Source organism: Seriola lalandi, unplaced genomic scaffold (assembly GCF_002814215.2).
Source record: "Seriola lalandi dorsalis isolate HSWRI2012SDOR001 ecotype SW California unplaced genomic scaffold, Sedor1 jcf7180002054544, whole genome shotgun sequence".
NCBI classification, from domain to species: domain Eukaryota; kingdom Metazoa; phylum Chordata; class Actinopteri; order Carangiformes; family Carangidae; genus Seriola; species Seriola lalandi.
In genome coordinates, this window is record NW_019525097.1 from 923,570 (window position 1) to 943,795 (window position 20,226).

At 40.4% G+C, this 20,226-nt stretch overlaps 1 protein-coding gene across 3 annotated transcripts; it reads right to left on the bottom strand.

Annotated features, from left to right (window-relative positions):
• Positions 1–91: 91 nt before the first annotated feature.
• Positions 92–12,067, bottom strand: lbr (lamin B receptor). Of its 3 annotated transcripts, none has more exons than XM_023414852.2 (14): positions 11,930–12,067; positions 7,657–7,831; positions 7,016–7,231; positions 6,484–6,582; positions 6,172–6,343; positions 5,538–5,734; positions 4,605–4,659; positions 3,986–4,180; positions 3,740–3,843; positions 2,926–3,051; positions 2,614–2,782; positions 2,270–2,350; positions 1,711–1,833; positions 92–1,229 (listed from the first exon to the last, which is right to left on the bottom strand). In XM_023414852.2, the coding sequence occupies exons 2-14, from the start codon at positions 7,825–7,827 to the stop codon at positions 1,069–1,071; spliced, it is 1,869 nt and encodes a 622-aa protein (XP_023270620.1). In that variant the 5' UTR covers positions 7,828–7,831; positions 11,930–12,067; the 3' UTR covers positions 92–1,068. The 3 variants fall into 3 exon arrangements, with proteins under 3 accessions (XP_023270620.1, XP_023270618.1, XP_023270619.1); XM_023414850.2 differs by having other exon boundaries at positions 5,538–5,764; XM_023414851.2 differs by lacking the exon at positions 11,930–12,067 and adding an exon at positions 10,137–10,273 and having other exon boundaries at positions 5,538–5,764.
• Positions 12,068–20,226: the final 8,159 nt, after the last annotated feature.

Here is a 20,226-nt window from a genome sequence, read left to right on the forward strand (position 1 = left end):
AGAGAGAGAGAGAGAGAGAGAGAGTACGCTCCAGAAACTAGCAGGACGAGATACAGATGGTTTCATCAATGCGACAAAAATAAGACAAAAATAAAAGTAGTTGGGGGGGATTTCATTTTAAAAAGCGTCACACACCTGTGGATGTGGATAACGGATGGTCACATTGTCGGTGAAATGATAAACAAGTCTAACTCATTTTCCTCTCTTCGGCAGTGACGTCACACCCACAATCACACACACTGCCTGAGACCAGAGGACGCGGAGGAGAGGAGAAGTGGACAGTGGGTGAACCTGAGGTAGCAAAGCCAAATCAAATACACTTTGGAACTGATAAAAAATAATAATAAAATAAAAATGCCTTCACGCATTAGTGCATTTTTCTTGAAACCTCTGAAAATAATTTTACACTCTCAAGTCAAAACTAGATATCTATAAAAACTATACAAAAAAATATTAAGACAAAACTTTTCTAATTCAACTTTCTTACAAAATTCTGGGTCCTGAGAAAGAACATGAGTCCTACTTTCCAGCGTACTGAAAATAAAAATTAAAAAAAGAAACGTAGCATCCTTCACATGCACAAGCTGGAAATTATAGTAGGAAGGTGTACTTACAATTATTCATAATAGCCAAAATGATATTGTAATTCTGAATATGGGAGCAAAGAATAAAACTTAGAAATTATGCAAGGGGTGCATTATTCTTTAAGTATCAAAACAAATGTGTATGTACAATAATATACATCCTAACAAGACATTCCTAGCGGAGGCGTTTATTTTGTTTTCCCCATTTTTTAAGATTTAAGATTTTAAGATTTATGTAAAAATTCTTGAAACAGTCCATAATTACAATGAGAGTCTTTTTCTTCCATCTAAAACTTGTAGCTTCTTCAGTCCAGAAATCCAGACCGTTTTAAAGATTCTTGGTTTAAACAATAAAAAAGTCAATTCAGTCAATCCGTACGCATTTGCTCTTTTGTTTTTTGTTTTTTTTGCGAGCCTTCACAGCCATTATACTGGGTGAAAAAATAAAAAAAGGCCTCAGCTCGAGCGTCCAGCGTCAGGTTCCTCAGTAGACACGGGGAATGATCCGGTAGCGAACAGTCCGGCAGTACTCGTCCCACGCCGACCCGTACTTCCTCCTGCACTCGCTCATGTCGCGCGAGTCTCGGTGCACGAGCAGAATGATGAAGTAGATCATGTAGTACCACGGCAGCAGGTGGCTGAAGCCTGCACATGGTAAAAGGACAGAAGAAAAACGATTGACTTGTCTGTAAGTTTATTTGAAAACAATGTAATTTGCTTTTAATCCGTCAGCATTCACAGCATTTTTACTCAGTTTAATAGATTCATGTTCTGTGGTAGTTCTATCACTGCAAAACCCCCAGAAATAAAAGAAAGTCCCACACACCTTTTTTCTCATGTTTTTCTAGTATGTTTCACTTTATTGCAATGTTGACCTTTTAATTGGAGTTAATTAACTGGAGTCTAGCTTAGTAGGAATATTCTTTTTCAGAATAAGGGCAAAACCAATAATATTTTGTGCAAGTAAACGTAGTGAATTATTTGCACAATAACCACATTTGCAGTTAAAACCTATATAACTTTTTTTTTTTTTTTTTCTTATAGATGTCTGGACTCTAAACTTCATTACCAAACAGTCAGGACCTCACTGGTTTCTAATATGGCAAATGCTATAAGTGCAACTCACCACAGGGTAGGGACCAGGCCAGAGCCATGATGAGGTCTCCCAGGTAGTTAGGGTGGCGGACCACACCCCACCAGCCAGAGACCAGGAGACTCTTCCCTGTAGCTGTGGGGATCGACTTCAGGTCTGGAGAGACAGACCGACAGAGGTTAGAGTGACAAGAAGGACAAAGAAAAAGGAAAGCTTTAAACAAAGTTTTGGCATAGAAAATATGACTACTTGTCCTGTTAGAAAGATGTTGTAGTTATTGTGAGTAACAGAACCTGTAAAGGCTAAACCTAATTATCAGAACCTCATTCAATTTTGGCTGTTTGACATAATTTAAGTTTCACACACAGACTTCAAAATTTGGTGTTACTTTAACAACAAGCTGCAGCTGGTTTCCACCGCTGTTGACAACTCAGTCACAGACATCACTCATGGAAATAACTAGAGCTCAACCATCACTAACTAATGACTCTTCCACCTTTGGAGGGAAACAAAGAAATGCAGAGGGGGAAAAAAATATCATCTCATCACAGAACCAAGACATAGTTAGCTCTATGGCTGCAGGAGAACTTACAAGAGAGATTTGGGTCTGATGGGTTTCTCCTGAATGCGTTCTTCTCAGAGTTGGATTTCCTGAAGATGTAGAAGCCGACAACTGAGAGACAGAGACCAAGAGAAGACGTTAGAAACAAATATATCACCCATCCATACCTCCTTTTGAAACAAATACAATGTCTTACCACAGAAATATTTAACCACAATTATTTAAAATGTACTTTATCTTAAATTCCTGTGACATTACTAAATGATTTTCTGTGTAGAACTTTACGATAAAGCAACAAGAATGACCGGTAAATGCAGCTATGTGAACTCAATAATCCAGATCGTGAATTCAGCTGAACGGTAAATCCCACTCACGTTTGAGCATGAGGATGGCTGTAACGGCTGGGAGGCTCAGGGGGTTGGGGTGGTTGACCAAGTAATAAGCCTGCATGGTGTAAGTAAAGGGAACCCACACCAGATCACCGAAAGCCAACATGAAGCCGAAGCCGTCGTGCATCAAGTCCATGGTGGTCAGGATGGCCTCCTGAGGAGACAAGCACACATTCACTCATTATTTGTTTTATGAAGCAAGCAGGTTTTACAAGTTGTTTACCTGACCATGCAGGTAATCATTTCATTCATCAATGCGTTTTATCTAATTCCCTCTGAGGAAACGTGCTCTGTTACCTCGTTCCAGAGACCGTCCACCACGTAGAGCAGCTGGAAGATGTTCACGAGGATCATGCTGTTTGATGGAGCGTCCAGACCGTGCTTCTTCATCTCAGCCAGCGCCATCGCAAAGTTGATCAAACACTGAACAATCAGAGAGGATAAAATCCATCATCAGTATGAATTGTGATCATGCAGAATGGTGAATATCAATTCATGGAGATACAGGTGTATGCAAAAGTTTGGTTTGTTTTATTGATTTTTGAAGTGAAAAGTAAACACAACCCCTGCAGATAAACAGACGTAAACCTTCCTTCAAATGTTCATGTTAAAGTTTAATGTGATCAATGAGTTAATGTCACATGCCTGGGGTTAAACCTGCAGTGCAATGTGTAGGTTTAAAATATCTTGTACAGGCAGGCTCACCCTCACTGTCGGCTGTGTGAGTTAAATATTTTGCTCTGTGCATCTGCTTTGTCGACAAGCCACAGACAGTCGGCAAGAGCACTTGTATTTGCAGCCATGCCTCTTGGTTTGTCGCTATCATGGTGAGTGGATCATCAGTACAACTCAGATAATAACGGCTGTGATTAAAACACTGTCATTTTTAAAGGATATGTAATAATGAAATGCGGCATAGTACCATTTTTAACGGCAGTGTGTTGCGATATCTTCAGTATCGAATGCAGCATGAATCAAGACACAATAACTGCAAGTCAGTTTGACCAACAGAGAGAGGCGTGTTCTGCCCATAATATTAATAATAATAACAATATTATCTTCTTCCTTAAGGTGCTTACTAAATGTATTTTTTAAAATAAGTTCCTCTCACCCAGCCTATCAGTCCAGGGCGCATCTCACAGAAGAATTTCAGGTCAAAGTCTTTTATGCGAGGATTCAGTTCACGTCCTTTGAAAAAGTCATAAACCACATTTCCTGAAGAGAAAGAGGGAGAAAAGAAATGAAGCAACTGTGCACATTTAACAACAGACTACAGTCACAATAAATGAAATAATAAAAGAGACAAAACAGAATGAAAGTGATCAGTCAGTCAGGGACTGAGGATGTTTCTGCTTACCAGAGTTTCCCCCCAGCGCCAGCTTCTCTGTGGGAGCGTAGCGAGAGCGGACATACAGGTAGACGCTCAGCAGGACGGAGATGAGGAAGGTGGCCACGGCTAGCTGCAGGAAGTGACTGTGGATGTAGGTGAGGTCAACACCCTGGTGCACCGCTACTGCCACTGCTACAGCACTCACCGCGATGGCAAAGAAACCTGTTAGGAAGCAGAGCGCAGAGACAGACAGAAGAAATGTGACATGTGGAAGACAAAAAGCTAATTTTTTATTCGGTATTTATTTGACGCTTTCATGTCAGAGCACGCAGAGACATTACATTATGTAAACTTCAGTAACAACTGGTAAAAGGCAGGTGTTCTGTAACAATATTACACAGAGAGGTGTTTCTGTTATTTAGCCTACCCTCATTAATATAATGGGGTGAATAAAATTACAGAACCACTTATAAGTATAACTCAATAGCAACACAAACTGCAGCCTTCAAAATGACCATATCGCTGAATCAACACCTCTCTAAAAATGTTTTTAAAACTGAGAATTATAATCTTCTTGAAGGTGCTTGAGGATATAACAAAGCAGTGTTGTATTGGTTTTAGCTAGGTTTGGTTCACATAGACTCACCATTGGTTCTGTACTTCAGCCTCTCCCCAGACCTCAGCGGCATGCCGTCGCTCAACTAGAGAAACAGAAGAAATGGGATTAATGGGATCACTGTGGATGGAGAAGTCATGGTTGGAATGAGGGTCACTCAGTCACAAGTTAAACACAAGCACGCTTAAACATATGGACCCACTGGTTAATGGCATTTTTAGCTCACAGGAGTGACATCTCTAGAGGAGCCAATCAGAGGGACGGGGATCTTGTAAACATCAACGAGGGGAGAAATCTATTTTGCGATTACTATGTTCTCACTTTTACCACTGTAGGGACTTTTGAATGGGAGGAAACACTGAAGATTAAAGACAAACATCAGCTTTTTTATCTATATTAGAAAAAACTAATACTTCAACTGAAAAACACAAAAATGTTTTATGTGTATAAATATCAAGTAGAAGAAATGACCCTGGAGTGAAAGACCAAGATGTTGTTTTTTACTGTGGAGTATCTCATTGACTGTGACTCCTGATCATTGATCCAATTTGTGCCTCATGCCAAAGTCATTAAACAGACAAAGTCATGTGCCAATTCACACGTGTCTGTCCTGTACACATAGTAGTGCAGAGTGAGTACAGAGGGCTAACCAGCTACCACCTTACTTAAGGCCGCTTCATGGTTTCCGCTTTCCCTCGGACTGAGGCTGACTGCACACACGGACATGTTTCTATTCATAATACACACTGGGTTATGCATGTGTGGACACGTAACGCACTACACACTGCACAGGGTCCATGTGGACCCTTGCGGACTGAGGCAGTTGATTAAATTTATGTCATGTGAACCCTCGCAGACATGGGGACACAGAAACCATGAATTGGCCTTTAGACAAACCCAGTAATACTGTACTGATGATGTTACACACTACTGTGTGTACAGTTCTCGGCTCCTCTCACTCACCTTTCCAACAGGCAGGATGTAGAGCACAGCCTGGAACACAATCCAGAGGAGGACAAAGCCAAAGGCCTGGGTATCCCAGAAGGTTTCAAGGGGGGGCAGAGGAGGGGGAAAGTTGACCAGGCTGGGGTCCCCCTGATTGATTTGGAGCACCAGGAAGAGAACCCAGGCCGGCAGAAAGAGCAGCCAGAAATAGGCTCCTGCAGGAAGGAAAAGACACATCAGGGATACTGATGTCCTCCGTTGGATCAGGTTCATTTTATCATAATATTTCTGCATTTCTAGTGAGGAAAGTTATGTACTGCACAAATTGTGAGGTTTTTGTGCCATCTAGACTGGCAGTGTTTCATTCTTTAAGTAATTTGAAAAGCTGTGTCCAGTTTATGATAGCACAGTACTGTTCTGATGACACCATAGGTTCATGCTCATTTTACAGTCTGTCTAGTTCTATCAATGATTAAATGAAGAAATGAAAATACATAAATTAACTGGAATGTGACCAATTACATTTCTGTGTGCTTAACAGCAGTGTCCTTGTCCAAGGGTTTAATCCGTCTGGCTGTAAATCAAATTAGGGAAGACTTTGCTTTGCTCCGCAGTAGCTGCATACAACATGGAACTGCACCCTGTAACCTACCTATCTTCCCTCCGAAGTCAAGTGGGGTGGAGAGGGCGGCAGCAGGAGCTGCAGCCTTCTTGGCCTCCTCCTCCAGCTGCTCTTGTTTGACTGCGACTTCTTTGGCAGCTCCGTCGTCCTTCCTGCGACGTAGATTATAACGGCCCTGGTTCTTCTCAGGCTCTGCTTCCACCTTCGCAGAGAGATTTGGGCTTATTTAGGATTTTAGAATTTTTAAAAACATGATGTGCAACTTTTCAACAAAGTTGTATCAAATTCTCCTAAGTTTTCCACACAGATGAACAGTTTTTTTAAATTCAAGATAAAACTCACCTCATTCACTTTGTTAGCTGTGTTATTCTCCTCTTTTTGTTTCTCCTCTTGCTTTTCATGTTTATTGTTGCTATTGTTCTCGGTTGCCTCTGTCGGTTGCTGCCCATGAAACAATGAAGGGGGGTTGATGGAGATGAAGAGACAAAAAGGGGAGGAAAAAAAACACAACGTGAGGACCACACACGGGGAACGTGACTCTGTTATGCTCAAAATCCAAAATCAGAGGCTGAAACTGACACATTCCTCATTCCCACAACAACAAGGTGCTGATGATTTAGGACATTTGACAATGTACAGGAATTTGCCAGAAAAACTGTGAACCTCCTTTAAATTAATTAACTTTTATTAGTTGTAAATGACCAAGATTCATGACACAGAATCATTTGTTAGATCTCCTCTACAGTAGGCTGATATTCAGTAACACTGAATACAATAGATAATGTAAGTGATAATAATTTTATATTACAAAAAAACAAAACATAAAAACACTGGAAACATAATATTACAATGAAACAAAATATATAACAATTACCAGGGGGCTGAGCCTGACTTCCAAATTATCCTTCAGCCTTGAGTCCCTATGAGAGGATGGCATGCTGTCCGTTATGGCTGCAGCAGCGACAGCCGCTGCTGTACGAGAGGACGAGCGGCGCGTTGTCCTTGCTGGGGAGCGTGACCGGCTACGACGACGGCCTGGTGATCGAGAACGAGAGCGAGACCTGGATCGGGTCTGGAAACCAGCAGCACTCTGAAGGACAACAGCAATTGAAACATAAGAGGAGATTACAACCATTGGCAACAGCTGATGATTCTTTGTAAGTATATATACAGAAACAATATAGAAACGTTTACACATTGGGGTCAAGAAAGGTCATCCACAATGCTTTCAGCAGTAGAATGACATGTCTTCAATTCATTTGGGTATCAAGGCATTTGTCACATTTGTAAATTATTAAATCAACAACTGAATTTGACTTTGATTTAAAAAGTATTACTAAAAAAATACTAATATAGGCCATAATGCTATAGATGTTAGATTATAATATTGCTTTCTGTGATAACAGAGAACTTTTGTTAAACCTAAAGAACTAATCCAAAATGATTTAAACCAAGTGAGAAAGTGAAAAGAGAGTGAAGTTGTGGTTGTCAGCATCTCTGTGACTCTAGTTCTACCTTGATGTCTTGATCCTTGAGCTCCAGCTCAGTACCGTCCTTGTAGATGACAGTGTAGAGCTGACTGGTGGTGTCAAAGCTCAGCACCTTGACTTCATAGTACAGGTTGCTGCCGGGCCAGCGGCCCATCACCTTGTCCCCTCTCTGGTACTTCACCACAGGCATCTTCATTGACCTGAGGGAGAGTGAAACATGAGTGATAAAGAGTGAGAGTAGAAGAAAGTATAAAGAGGACGGAAGAAAGAGAAAGTGAAAGAGAGAGCACAGGAGATAAAGGAGAGGAAAGACATGAGAGTAGACAGACAGGAGACATGAGAGAAAAGAGCAGGTAAAAACAGCTTCCCTAAACTACAGTTTATTTTGAGCAAAATCACTGTACACTGGGTGTTTCATTTCAGTGCAAACCTAATATGCCTTTGGTAAGTACATTAAGGAGGATGATTTGAAACAATGACAGACACTGTCATTGCAGCCTGCCCTTTCTGTCTCTATAAAGTCCACTCAAGTACAACTCAAACTTCAACAATTTGCTTGAATGACAATAGCAGTGGCATCTTAAAATCTCAGACACAAGCTAAAGATCAGAGCAAGCCTGTACAAAGGATTTTATTTTGAGATAAAACAGGAAGGAAGGATAAGCAGATGAGAAAAACCAAACGCACATTATTATTACAACACACCACACAGCTACAGCCATAGTCCAGACCAAAAGCCCAGGAGGAGTTGTGGTGGAGGAGTTTTGATGTTTATATTTAAGTTAACATCTTTCATTCTGATGTTTTCTTTGGAAAATCTACCCTCGCTTTAAGTGTTTACTGTACATATAGGGCTGAAGGGTATATGAGCTGTGCTGTTACATATTGTATATCGAATTCTGTAAGATTTTATTTATTGTCACTGTTCCTTTCAAACGGACTATCACGTGAAGCTTTATATATAATGTGATTTGTTTCGCTCTTTAAGCTCTGAAAAGGTCACAGTAATGCCAAAACACTTGAAATAGTATTCCCGCCCCATTGCAAGTGTTGATCATCTCCTTACAGTCTTACACAATTTAAAGCATTAATAATTATAATGATACCAATAATAATTCACTTTATTTACACAGCACAATTCTTATCAAAGCTACAAAATGCTTGACAAAAGGATAAAACAATAAAAACAAATATATAAAGTGAAATAAATTAACTAAAATGAATTAAGAATATCAAGCACCATTTTTGTTCTGTTTATCTTCAAGTTTTAAAATCGTGTCTGTGTTTATACACCTGATCAAACTGTCAAACATCTTCTTAGTTTATAACTTCAAAACCACCCAAACATTTTGAGAGGCTGGACAACCTACATCAGCTAACACTTTAGAACTGCAAAATCCTTGTACTACGCCCCAATGGACACAATGAGGTGGGCCAGGCAAGGTCAGCATTATGGAACATTAGTGACCAGGGAGCCTCAGTGTCTAGAAAACCACCACACTGCTGCAGAACTGCTGACAGGTCTGTCCCTGCTAGGTTTACCCAAAGCTGTCTGAAAGCGTTGGGCCATTCAAGTCACAGCCAACCAGGCAGGGGGTTTTACACCAGCTCCTGCACACATGAGACTATACTTCACTGGGGTTGTGGTTGTTAAGTGTGCCAACTCTCAGAGCCAGTTTGAGGTCAGCTATAAAAATAGCAGCTGGCCAGTTTGACAACTGTACAGTCACAGAGTTCTGTGGACCAATGTGAAATTCTGTAGAAAATACCACCAGAAAGCACCTAAATAACTTCCAACTGAGAATTAATAAAATGTGAAGTCAACACACACACACATTTGTGTTAAATACAGCTCATTCATAAAAATGAATTCAGATAAAAGGAAAACATGCATGGTTCTGTTACTCTTAATCACTTTTCCATTTCATCTTACCACTGCCAGCATAAAAACACAAAGGACGCCTTCCAACATGTTTGATTAGTAGTGTTTTAACAACAAAATTATGTTACTCGAGGAATGGAAACACTGACTTAAACATACTCAGCACAAGCAAAGCAGATTTTAGCCCCATACCATATCGACAGCCTCCTCTCAGGAGCCGTGCTAATTCAAATTCCAGCTGTTAACATGGCACCATGCTTCATTAAATGGCAGGTAGCACATAGAAACTTATTTGAGATCTTGATGACCATCTGACAGAAATTAAGTTAAAAGAAGCCTTAAAGGCTAAACCTGACAATGTGAGTTTATTGACAACTAAACCACTCTGCTGTACAATCCAATCTGATGTCTACATCAATTTCTTGTAAGCCCCTGTAAACACACTGATTTACAGCAGAAAGGTCCAACAGTCCATTGAGAAGTTGGCTCACCGGGTTTACTACAAACAAGCAGGGAGAGTCAAACATATGCAGTCAACCCCCTAGTCCCCAAGTAACTGATATAATCCTGAAAAACACAAAAATCCAAAACATCTGAGGGGAAACCACCTCAGTAAGACACACCCAGAGTAGAGTAAGTCCCTGTGCTGCTCTCCTGGCTTCTCTGCCGAATTCCATATGGGATGTGAAAGTCAGGGCTGAATCGTGATGAGAGTTTCCCATCAGATCTCAGGCTGAACTGATGACAGGATCCGGCTGTAACGTGGGTGGGGTTTTACACAGAAGTCAGGCACACATCCCCCCTTTGTACTGAAAACTTCTATTAAGCTCCACCTGGTATGCAGCCCCTTTGGAATTTAACGTGTGAACCTCCCACCAAAGAGGCGATAACCTGTTTTGTTAACATAGCAGCACTGTATTATTTAACTTTTATGGGGGGGGCAGACAATCAGCATGCTTTCCTTTGGACCGCAAAAACGCCTCTAACTCACTGCAACAAAAACTTTACTCCTATATGAATAAACCACCAATTGTATGATATATGTATATTGTGACGTCGTGAGATTCATAGCCACTGGATTACATTAATCTGTACTTTAGTCCCGCTTAGTACTGTCCCTCACACAGTGGGTGAGACAGTCCCGGAAACTTCCATTGAATATCGCCGGGAAATTGCTCTTTAACGAAGGTGGGGAAGTTAACCCGACGTACATTTTGGAAACCAACGAGTTAGTCCCCATGCTTAAAGTCTTTTCTCTTGCAAACCAGAAAAATGTTGTTAGAAAACACTTCAGATAAAGCACATAGCTCATCTTTGTGTCGCTTGGCATACTGAGTTTTCTAGTGCTGCGTCTTCTTCGTCTGACAGTGGTGCTCTCAGCCGTCGTGGACCCATTGCTGATCCTTGAGGCCGGAGGCCCCGCTGATACTTGACGGTTGGCGAGAGCCGCAGTCGTCGTGGGTGTTTTTACCCCAACGGCCACTAGGGGCAACAATTACCCCGCTCCACACTCGAAAACAAACGTCGACAAGTGACTCAAAGATGAGTTTAATGCTTTATCGGAAGAGTTTTCTAAATAGCTTTACCGGACAATGGGGTTTAAAAAGAGGACTAACTCGTTTTACATTACAATTCATACTGGTTAACTCCCATGCCCCCGTTGGAGTGTAGTGCCTTCTAACGTCTATGACAGTACACAGCCGCTTCCCGGAGCTTTAACGTTTCACTTTTAGGTCCATAAAGTTTCGATATCTTACTGCTTGACACGCGAATGCGAGTGTGGTTTGTCTTTGAGAACAGTCGTCGCATATCCTTTTGTGCCACAAGTGAATTATAATGCGTAAGAGCTGTGTCTTTAACGAACTGCGGCTAACGTTAGCGTTGTTAACTCAAAGGAGGGAAAACGTCATGCATTCAAACGGTGTTGGGAAAGAAACCAAACGCATCCGCCAACGAATCAACCCATGAGCGCAAGTTTTGACACGGCTAAATTTAGTGACGGTATCCCCCCGCAAAAATACTTTAAAATTAATGGTGCTCAGAAAAGTGAAAAGTCGACTGAGCTAATCTTAGCGTTACAGTCTATTAAAGATGGACTTGATTAACTAAGAATGCACCGTCGAATTTCAGATCATTTAATGGTTGCGTACCGTTAAAACGTGTAACACGTCCAACTGCATAGTTAACATCGCAGTGAAAGTCTCTGCCAAGTGTTTTTAAATAAAAATATGAGACATTAAGGGGAAAAATTACCAGCATACACAAGTTAAGATTCCAGGAACTAGTCGGAGCCTACAGCACCGTTATACAGCAGCTTGAGTTAGCTTCGGCTAAGCAACAGTTTCCTAACAAAGAGAAACATAAAGCGATTTGCTATCTTGCATCATAGTTACCGGCGTTGGACAGATGCACTTACCTGAGTATGACGCAAATAATCCAAGTGAGTAAAAGTGATGATATATTATCCAAACTACGAGGAATTAATCTAAAATTTTCTTAATATTTTAAATCGGACTCTGCTCACGTTTGACGTAAAGCTCGTTCTCCCTCCCTCTCTGAGCAAAATCCACCAGTGACGAGGAAGGCGCGAAGGCTGCTGATTGGCTAGCTCAGCGTTCATTTCAAACTGTTCTACAATTTCATTGGTTAACGGTGGATTTGAGCTCGATTGGGATTGGTTTGAAAGGAGTCGCGACTACTTTGTTTACCGGTGTCAAATTACCGTCAGACAAAATGGTAGGAGCGAAGGGCAGAGGGGGAAAAAACTTAGAGATAGATAGATACTTTATTAACACCGAGGGAAATGCAGGCATCAAGTAGCTTACACGACACATATAAAACCCACTATCCACCCAATATAACAATCAAACAAAATCACAAAAAATAAAGAACAGAATAAAAATAGGCATAAATAATTAAATAGAAAAAAATCAGCTGCACAGCAGTAAGTGTCATGGAGGTGGTGTAAATTATAAATGTAAGGCGATGTGCAGCTGTCTCCGTGTAAGCAATGGACAGAACGGTGTAGATATAGAACAGTGCAAATGTCTGTTGTGCCCATGGCTCAGTAGGTGAGTACTTGTTAACCAGAGTTAGTTTCAGTCCCATAATAATAAAGTAATTGATGTTGAAATGAATATAATAAGAAAATAGTCAAATACAAATCCACTTAAATGTATTATCAAAATACCAAGATTACATTTTACTTATAATGTAGCCTGGTATAACATTGACTACAAAAACAAGAGTGCTGCTGAAATTGAATCAAAATTTGCCCAGTTTAGTCTGTTTACATTCATTCTTGCATTTTATGCTCAAGGCACAATGTTTCTTTTTATGTACTAAAAACTGAAGGAGGAAAGTGTACGTTTTACCCAGATAGCAAAATGAAACTTCTGACCCGACATATACCTGGATCCTCTGCCCAAGTCTGGCCCGTATACCTCCACATCCTGGCATATTCCTGTTGTTATTTTCCTGTATTTGCTGAGAGCCAGAAGATTTTTCTCTGTGTGTGCACCAGAATTGGCCCAGGCGTGGAAGTAACATCTGACAACCATGCTGTATATGGGTCACATCCGGGCAGTGGAACTGGGACGTATGCTGGGCCAGAAGAAAACAAGCATGTGGCCCAAGTATGAGCCGGATATATTTTTGCTATTTGGGTATATATTTCTGTGGGCAGGCTGTCATCATAATGGTACTGGACTGTACTACTCATAGAAGCTCTGAGAACAGCTGCATTCCCATTAATAACTTGGTGGTGTCAGTATCGTCATAGGCTGTACATGGATGTGATGCATAATATACCATAGCGCATTCATGGAAACATTTGCTAAATCTTTAATGACACTTGGAACTGTTTGCATCATAAACATCTGACCTAATCCTGCATGATAAAGTAAAACTTTAAACGTGGAAGTAATTTCATCCTCAAAATAGTGACAGAATTGAGTCAGTATATCCAATATGTCACCAATACCACAAAAATAAGTGATTAGCAGACTATACAGGACTAAATACATCACTTATTGTCAAGGTGATGATGAATTTTAATTGGGTCTCCCTCCCAAGTGTTTCTGACCCACTGAAAAAAAAAAGTCCAGTTTTTTAATCTCAGCACTTATTCTTATTATCTTTAAATCATTCACTTGGTTTGTTAGTGTTATAGCAAAGTGCATCAACACTGTTTGTATCAAACTACCTTCAGCATATGAATTCACTCAGACATGAAGTTTACATGGAGTCAATAACAGCTGCGTGCCTTGTCTTATTTGCATAAGCAAACACGTCTCGGAGACCCGACTGTTGTGACACATTATTCACAACTGTCAGTTATAGCCAAAGCTCCTTGACACAATAAGAGGAAGAAAAGTGATTTTGAAAATTCAAACTCTCCAATCCAATTACAGCATCAATACCCGCTCTGAGCTCAGGTTGTTTTCCTGTTGTAGTGCATCTTGTGCCACACCGCAACCTCTCTTTGGCTGCGAGTCGAACAAAACCTCAAATGAACTGCAGATGCACTGCCAGACCTCTTTATTCTCCGCCCACAGGAAGTGTTGGTGCAGTCCTACTGTGTTGTAAAGTGAAACTGCACAGAAGTGCTATTTCTTTTTTTCTTTCTACAAACAATTAAGTGTTCGAAGTTTCCTTTAATCTTAAACGCAGGTTTTTTTTCCGCCCTGCAAACCAGAAATTTTTGAAGTTTGTGCCAGTGAGATTATTATGAAGTTCCTAAGTAATAAGATAAAGTCAGACATTATGTTGTATTTAGAGAATCTGCTTTTTGGTTGATAAGAATTTAATGCAAGAATAAGAGAAAAATATACATAATTTAATCTTTTTTTCTTTTTGCAAAATACCATATCCACAAATCTATATTATCAAAAGTACAGTCGATATAGTGACATATTTTAATCTTTCCAAACAAAAAATACTTGCACTGTATACAAGAAGAGAGAAATGTATACTCTATATGTTTCTGTATTGTTTTCCACAGCGCTCCCTGTTGCTCAATCCTGTTTCTCTCAGTGTCACACATCACCAGACCCGGTGAGTAACAAAGTTTTCTGAACAGAAAAAAACAAATAAGGCGAGCTGCATTTGATAAAAAGCTGAGATAGATCTGGAAACTGGAAACCAAGCATAGCCCTTAAAAAAATTATTGTGCAAGGGTGGGGGGGGAACCCTGATATTGGACGATCCAAAAAATAAAATAAAATAAAAATAAATATTAAACAGCTGTGAAGTGTCCGATTCCTGTGGATCAGTATAAAATCCTCTGAGAATATTCCTTGTTGCTGAGCATACTGACCCACAACTTGCAGTATTGCATTTTCAAATCTTGGTCTCACCCTGCAGCAGCAGCAGCTCGGCTCAGCTCGCCGACACCAGAGAAGGTAAACACATCAGGCTAAAAGGGAAAAAAAGGTTTCAGGCACACGTTTTCAGTTAGTCTTTCTCTTCCTGTTCTCCTCCGCTGAGTGTTAGCACGAGGCGCAGTCAGACCTGATGTCACAGTTAATGGGGCTGTGACTCTGGCTGACCTGGTGTAACGACAGATGAGGACGTACCAGGGAGGGAACAAGGGCAGCACGTCATTATTAACTTAAAGGTCCCATATATATATATGTATAAAGGTACATATAAAGGTACATTTCCATGTGTTCTTTGATTTTAAAGCAGGTCCAGGTTCTATATTAATACTGTGAAAGTATCAAAGCGCTCAGTCCACAGAGAAATGCACACAGCAAGAAAGAAAGAAACTGAGCCTGAAAACGAGCTGTCATGACTTCTGTAACTTGATATCTGTTATATTTTTATTCAATCACTCAGAAACTTACAGACCTGTTTCTACTAGAGCTGAGAGAGGAGATGTAAAACTACATTGAGATGGTTTTTTGGTTCTGAAACCCACATATACAGTATATCACAGGAAAAGTGTATAATATGGGACCTTTAATGTGACACTATATAACTTTTGAAAGAAGAAATAACTTAAACTTCCTCTGGCAAAAAAAGGTTTAATTCAAAACAAATAAAACACAACCTTTGCTTAATTCAACACACGTTTTTCTTACTACAGCATTCCTTGGTCTGGTATGACCAGTAGCTAATTGATAACTAGCAGCTAATCAAAGGTCAAAACAGTCGTCATCATTTAAAAAAGAAACAACTTCTAGTCTTATATTGCAATTTTTATTTAATTTGCTCAAACAAAACAATATGTTAGCATGTAAGAAAGACTAATTAACGTGAGAACAGTATGGTACAATGCAGATGATAAAAGAACACGTCTGGAAACCCATCCAATGAAACTTGCTTCAGCCACAATTCATTCCTGCAAAAATTCACAAATTCTTTTTCAGTTCCTTCAGCAGAAAAACAGGGTTTTACGGACAAAGATAAATGTTTCCATCAGCAATCTGACATTAACATGGAGCAGACAAGAAGAGTTTTTTTGTTTTTGTTTTTTTCGGAGAGATTTCCAAGTGTGGAAAGAAAGATTAGCTGCTGAAACGCAAGCGGTCTCTTTGACGTTTAAATGGCAATGAGGGAACACAGAACACTGCAGCCGGGACTCATCTGGACTTCCAAACAGGGATTTTTTGGAGGTTTAGAAAAATCATCATCTGAGCGCAAAGATCATCTTTGAACCCTTATAAGCCTCATCTCTTAAAAGGTTTGATTGTACTTCTGAGCTGTAAGAAAAGCAACCTCGCAACTGTATAGAAAGAAACCACGTGTATGTAAAAAAAAAACAAAAAAAACAAAGAAGATCTTGGTGCAAAGGTGTTTTCCTGGTGGGGAACAACAGTACCAAGGTCATTGAACTCTCCCTTCAAAATAAAATGACCATGATGAAAAAAACTAACAAAAAAACAAACAAAAAAAAAAAAACAGAAAGACAAACAAAATAACAACTGCATGTGATCATAATTACAGTCCCTAGATATTATTACTAGTCATCTTTATATCTTTGACATATAAATGCAACTTCAGAACAAGGCACAGACTACATAGCTTCACAAAGGAAAACTTCTCTCCATCCAAACATTTCACCCGCCATCGCGTCCGGAGGACTGAATATAGAGATGGACATCTTTCTGTTTTTTTTTTTTTTGTTTGTTTTTTTTGTTGTTGTTTTTTTTTTTAGATCTCTTTGACAACAATGATACAAAAATAAGAAAAGGCGACTTCGTTGAGAGTGATCATGTTTTAGCAGGAGACTGCCGGCTTGAATCCTTTGGTGAGATAGCCCCCACTATTGGCGACAGAGGCTTTTAAGCAACTGTTGTCAGAGGATGTTGGTTTTGCTCTGTGGGTTATTTTTTTTTTGTTGTTTTTTTGTTTTTCATCTTAAAGTGCAATCGATGCTGTGTAAACACTCAGGACAGGGAGCCTTCTTGGCTTGCGTGTTTCCATTTAAAAAGGTTGGATGAGGAGATGACACAACTTTATCAACAGAGAGTTAGAGCATGACGTAGACCATGTCTTTTTTTTTTTTTTAACCACAGTATTTATTTAACAAATTCGACCCAAACTCAAGCAAATGACAGAAACTGAGGGGGGGAATTATTTTCTCAGTGTTTGATTTTTAAAAAACCTTTTGTAATAAAGCTATAACATCCAAGCCCTTGAACAGCTGTGTTGTATGACAGCCCCTGATTAACAAAACCTTGTTTTTGGTAGGATACCAGGTTTAAAAGCTATGCATGATGATAACGCATTAGCCACTTCTCCTAACAGTAATTCAAAGGGGCACTCTACAGATTTTACACATCAAAAATCAGTCTACATGTCAAGTGCTACTCAGCCCTTGGAGACCAGCTGAATAATGTTTTCTGTGAAAAATAACCCTCATTATGTTCAGACCTGGTATCAACATCTGTCTCAGGTGACCCAATCACAGGTTCAGGTGTGAACGCACCCAAGATGCATTGAGGACGCCATTTGACATCAGACCACATTTGGAGGTGGTCTAGGCCACATTCTTTTAACAGTGTGAACGCAAATCTGTCCTGGGCCTCACTGAAGGACGCCTGCTCAGCTGACGTCCTCTGCCACAGTCTAGTCTCAACACAGTTTCATAACGAACTGACTATATTTCAAATGGGTAAAACCATAGTTTATTGTAGAGCTGTGTGCAGAGCAACGAGCCGCTCAACCGCTCCTTACCCCGCTCTCCCTCTCTCTCTCTCTCTCTCTCTCTCTCTCTGATTGGCTAAAAACAACAACGTATATACGTGTTTATTTGCATATAGAGCGGGGGAAGTGAGATCCGATCAGATGTTAAAGCCAGGTGTGAACAGGACCTTATAATGATGTCATAGAGGTTATCTTGGTTCAGGCTTGGCAACTCCAAAATCTGATCAGAAACCAGTAGAAAGTGGTGGTATGGATCTTGAGAGACGTGGATGATGACCAGGCAAGTCAGAGACTCTCATGAAAAGATGCTATCAAGTTGCATAATGGGAACTGAAGGACCAAGCATCATCAGAGAATCCTGGCCTTCGATGTTGACATTTTGACCATTATTTTTGAAATACCGGCCTATTGCAAGCCTCCCAAACCTTATGGAAGCTAAATCTGAAGTCACTGCAGTGCCCCCTTTAAGGTACAAATACTCTTACTGTTGCAAAGGGGCCAGAGTGGTGACATTAAGGATGAACTACAGTCATAGTGCTTACACTGTATTGCCTTGTAAGTTCTCAGTTTGATGCTTTTAACCATCAAGATACCAAGAATGCTAAGTTACTTATTAAAACTTTTTTTCTAGGATATCCTATCACCTCAGAATCCTCTGGAGGGTCAAAGGGTCATTATTAAGCCCCATGTTTTTCCTGCAGACTCCAACGTAAAGTGGCTGTTGAAGAGTCATGAGGTTTGATTGTATTAAGGAGGCCGTCCCGCCTCAGGACCTCATGTGGAAACAAAGAACAGCACTGAGACCAACATGAACGTTTCCCCTTGACAACGCAATCTCAGAGCAACAGCTACAGTTTATGGACACCAGTCTCAGCTCCCAACATATCCCTCTCAGGTTGATTGTACTCAACAAAACTCAGCGCTCAACTGAAAGAAATGTTGAAATAAAAAGTGTTTTAAAATAAAAGTTACACTTCCCTTCTATGTGTGTGTGTTTCAGGGAAAATACAGCTTCTCATTTTAAGGATTTGACAGAGGCAGGAGAAAAAGGCAAAGACGAAAAAGATGAAACAAACACGTCATCAGTAAGCACTGGTGAAAAGAGTGAATGGCACATTCATGTCCTCATTGGGACACCATCTCTTACACATTTGGGTTGACCTGTGCACCTTTAAAAAAAAAAAAAAAAAAGTTTTACTCTTATAAACGCTGTAAAATAAAAATAAACCATAAAAAAATTCAACTCCAATGTGGCTAAAGATACAGTCTCCTTGGATTTCATAGGAAAAAAAAAAAAGAAAGGAGAGTGTTGTGTTGTGATTGTTACAGTGTTGTTCTGATATTCTTTCATGTTCGCCTTCAGTTTCACAGAAAATCTGCAACACAGTTGACAAGAGGTGGCAAAGTGTCAAACACAGTAAAAAAAACGGCCCCTACGAGAGCTCAGGAGGGCCAAAAAGGACAAGACGCACACACACACACACACACACACACACACACACACACTGAAATATGTTTGGTGGCGTTGGGACTCGGGCAGGTGGGCCTTAAAATAGATGCTACACTTATTGCTTGTAATAAAACTTGTGAGAGTCAATACAATTTTTTCGTGGCAGACTTGTTGTGACCTTCACCTCGTAAAGAAAACGACCGCACGTGCACCAAAACGGAGTAACCAAAATGTGACGGACATGACGGAGACTGACGAAGAAAGGCGGGAGGGGAAGTAGAGAGTCTTCAAATTGGGGGAAAAAAAGGTACAAGAAAGGAAGTCAGTTCTATCTACACGTCTGGCCATGGTCAACTAGCATGACGGTAAAATGTCTCCACACTCCAGGAAGGGAAACGACGACGACGACGACGTCTGGTTATGGTTCCACAGATGAAGAGACGACAGACAGAGGAGAGCTTCCTGTTTAAAAGACTGGATTATTGAGCTACTTGATATGGCCATAGATCTACACTGAAACAGACGTGGTGGATAGATACGTGTTTTTTTGTTTTTGTGTGTGTGGTTTTTTTTTCTAAATAACTTTTTCTCTCTTTTGTACATGTTCGGGTTAAAATAGTTTTTTTTTTGTTTGTTTTTCTTTTTTTTAAGGAAGACGAGCTTTACAGTGTCCTGCAGTGGTGGACTTCACCAGAGACTGACAGTCCCCCATACATACTCACGCACACACACGCGCACACACACACACACACACACGCACGCACGCACGCACGCTACCCCTATGGCATTATGGGAAAAAAAACGTTTTTATTTTTCCATCCCCACCTTCTTCCTTCTCGCCAACTTACTGATCGTAAATCCCCAACAGCTGTGATTCTTAGCGTCACCGTCGCTGCTCACCGATGGTTAATACAGTTTCATCCAAGAGTTCAGGATTATTTTTGTGTTGTGTGTGTGTGTTTTTTTTTTTTTCTTGCTATCATTGGACAAAGAGACAGAAATCATCTTTGCATAAAGACTTTCACTTCTCTTTCAGACCATGCACTGCCCCCTCCCCCTCCTCCTCCCCCCTTCATGATGAGACGCCCTCAGCGGGAGGGGGAGGGGAGGTG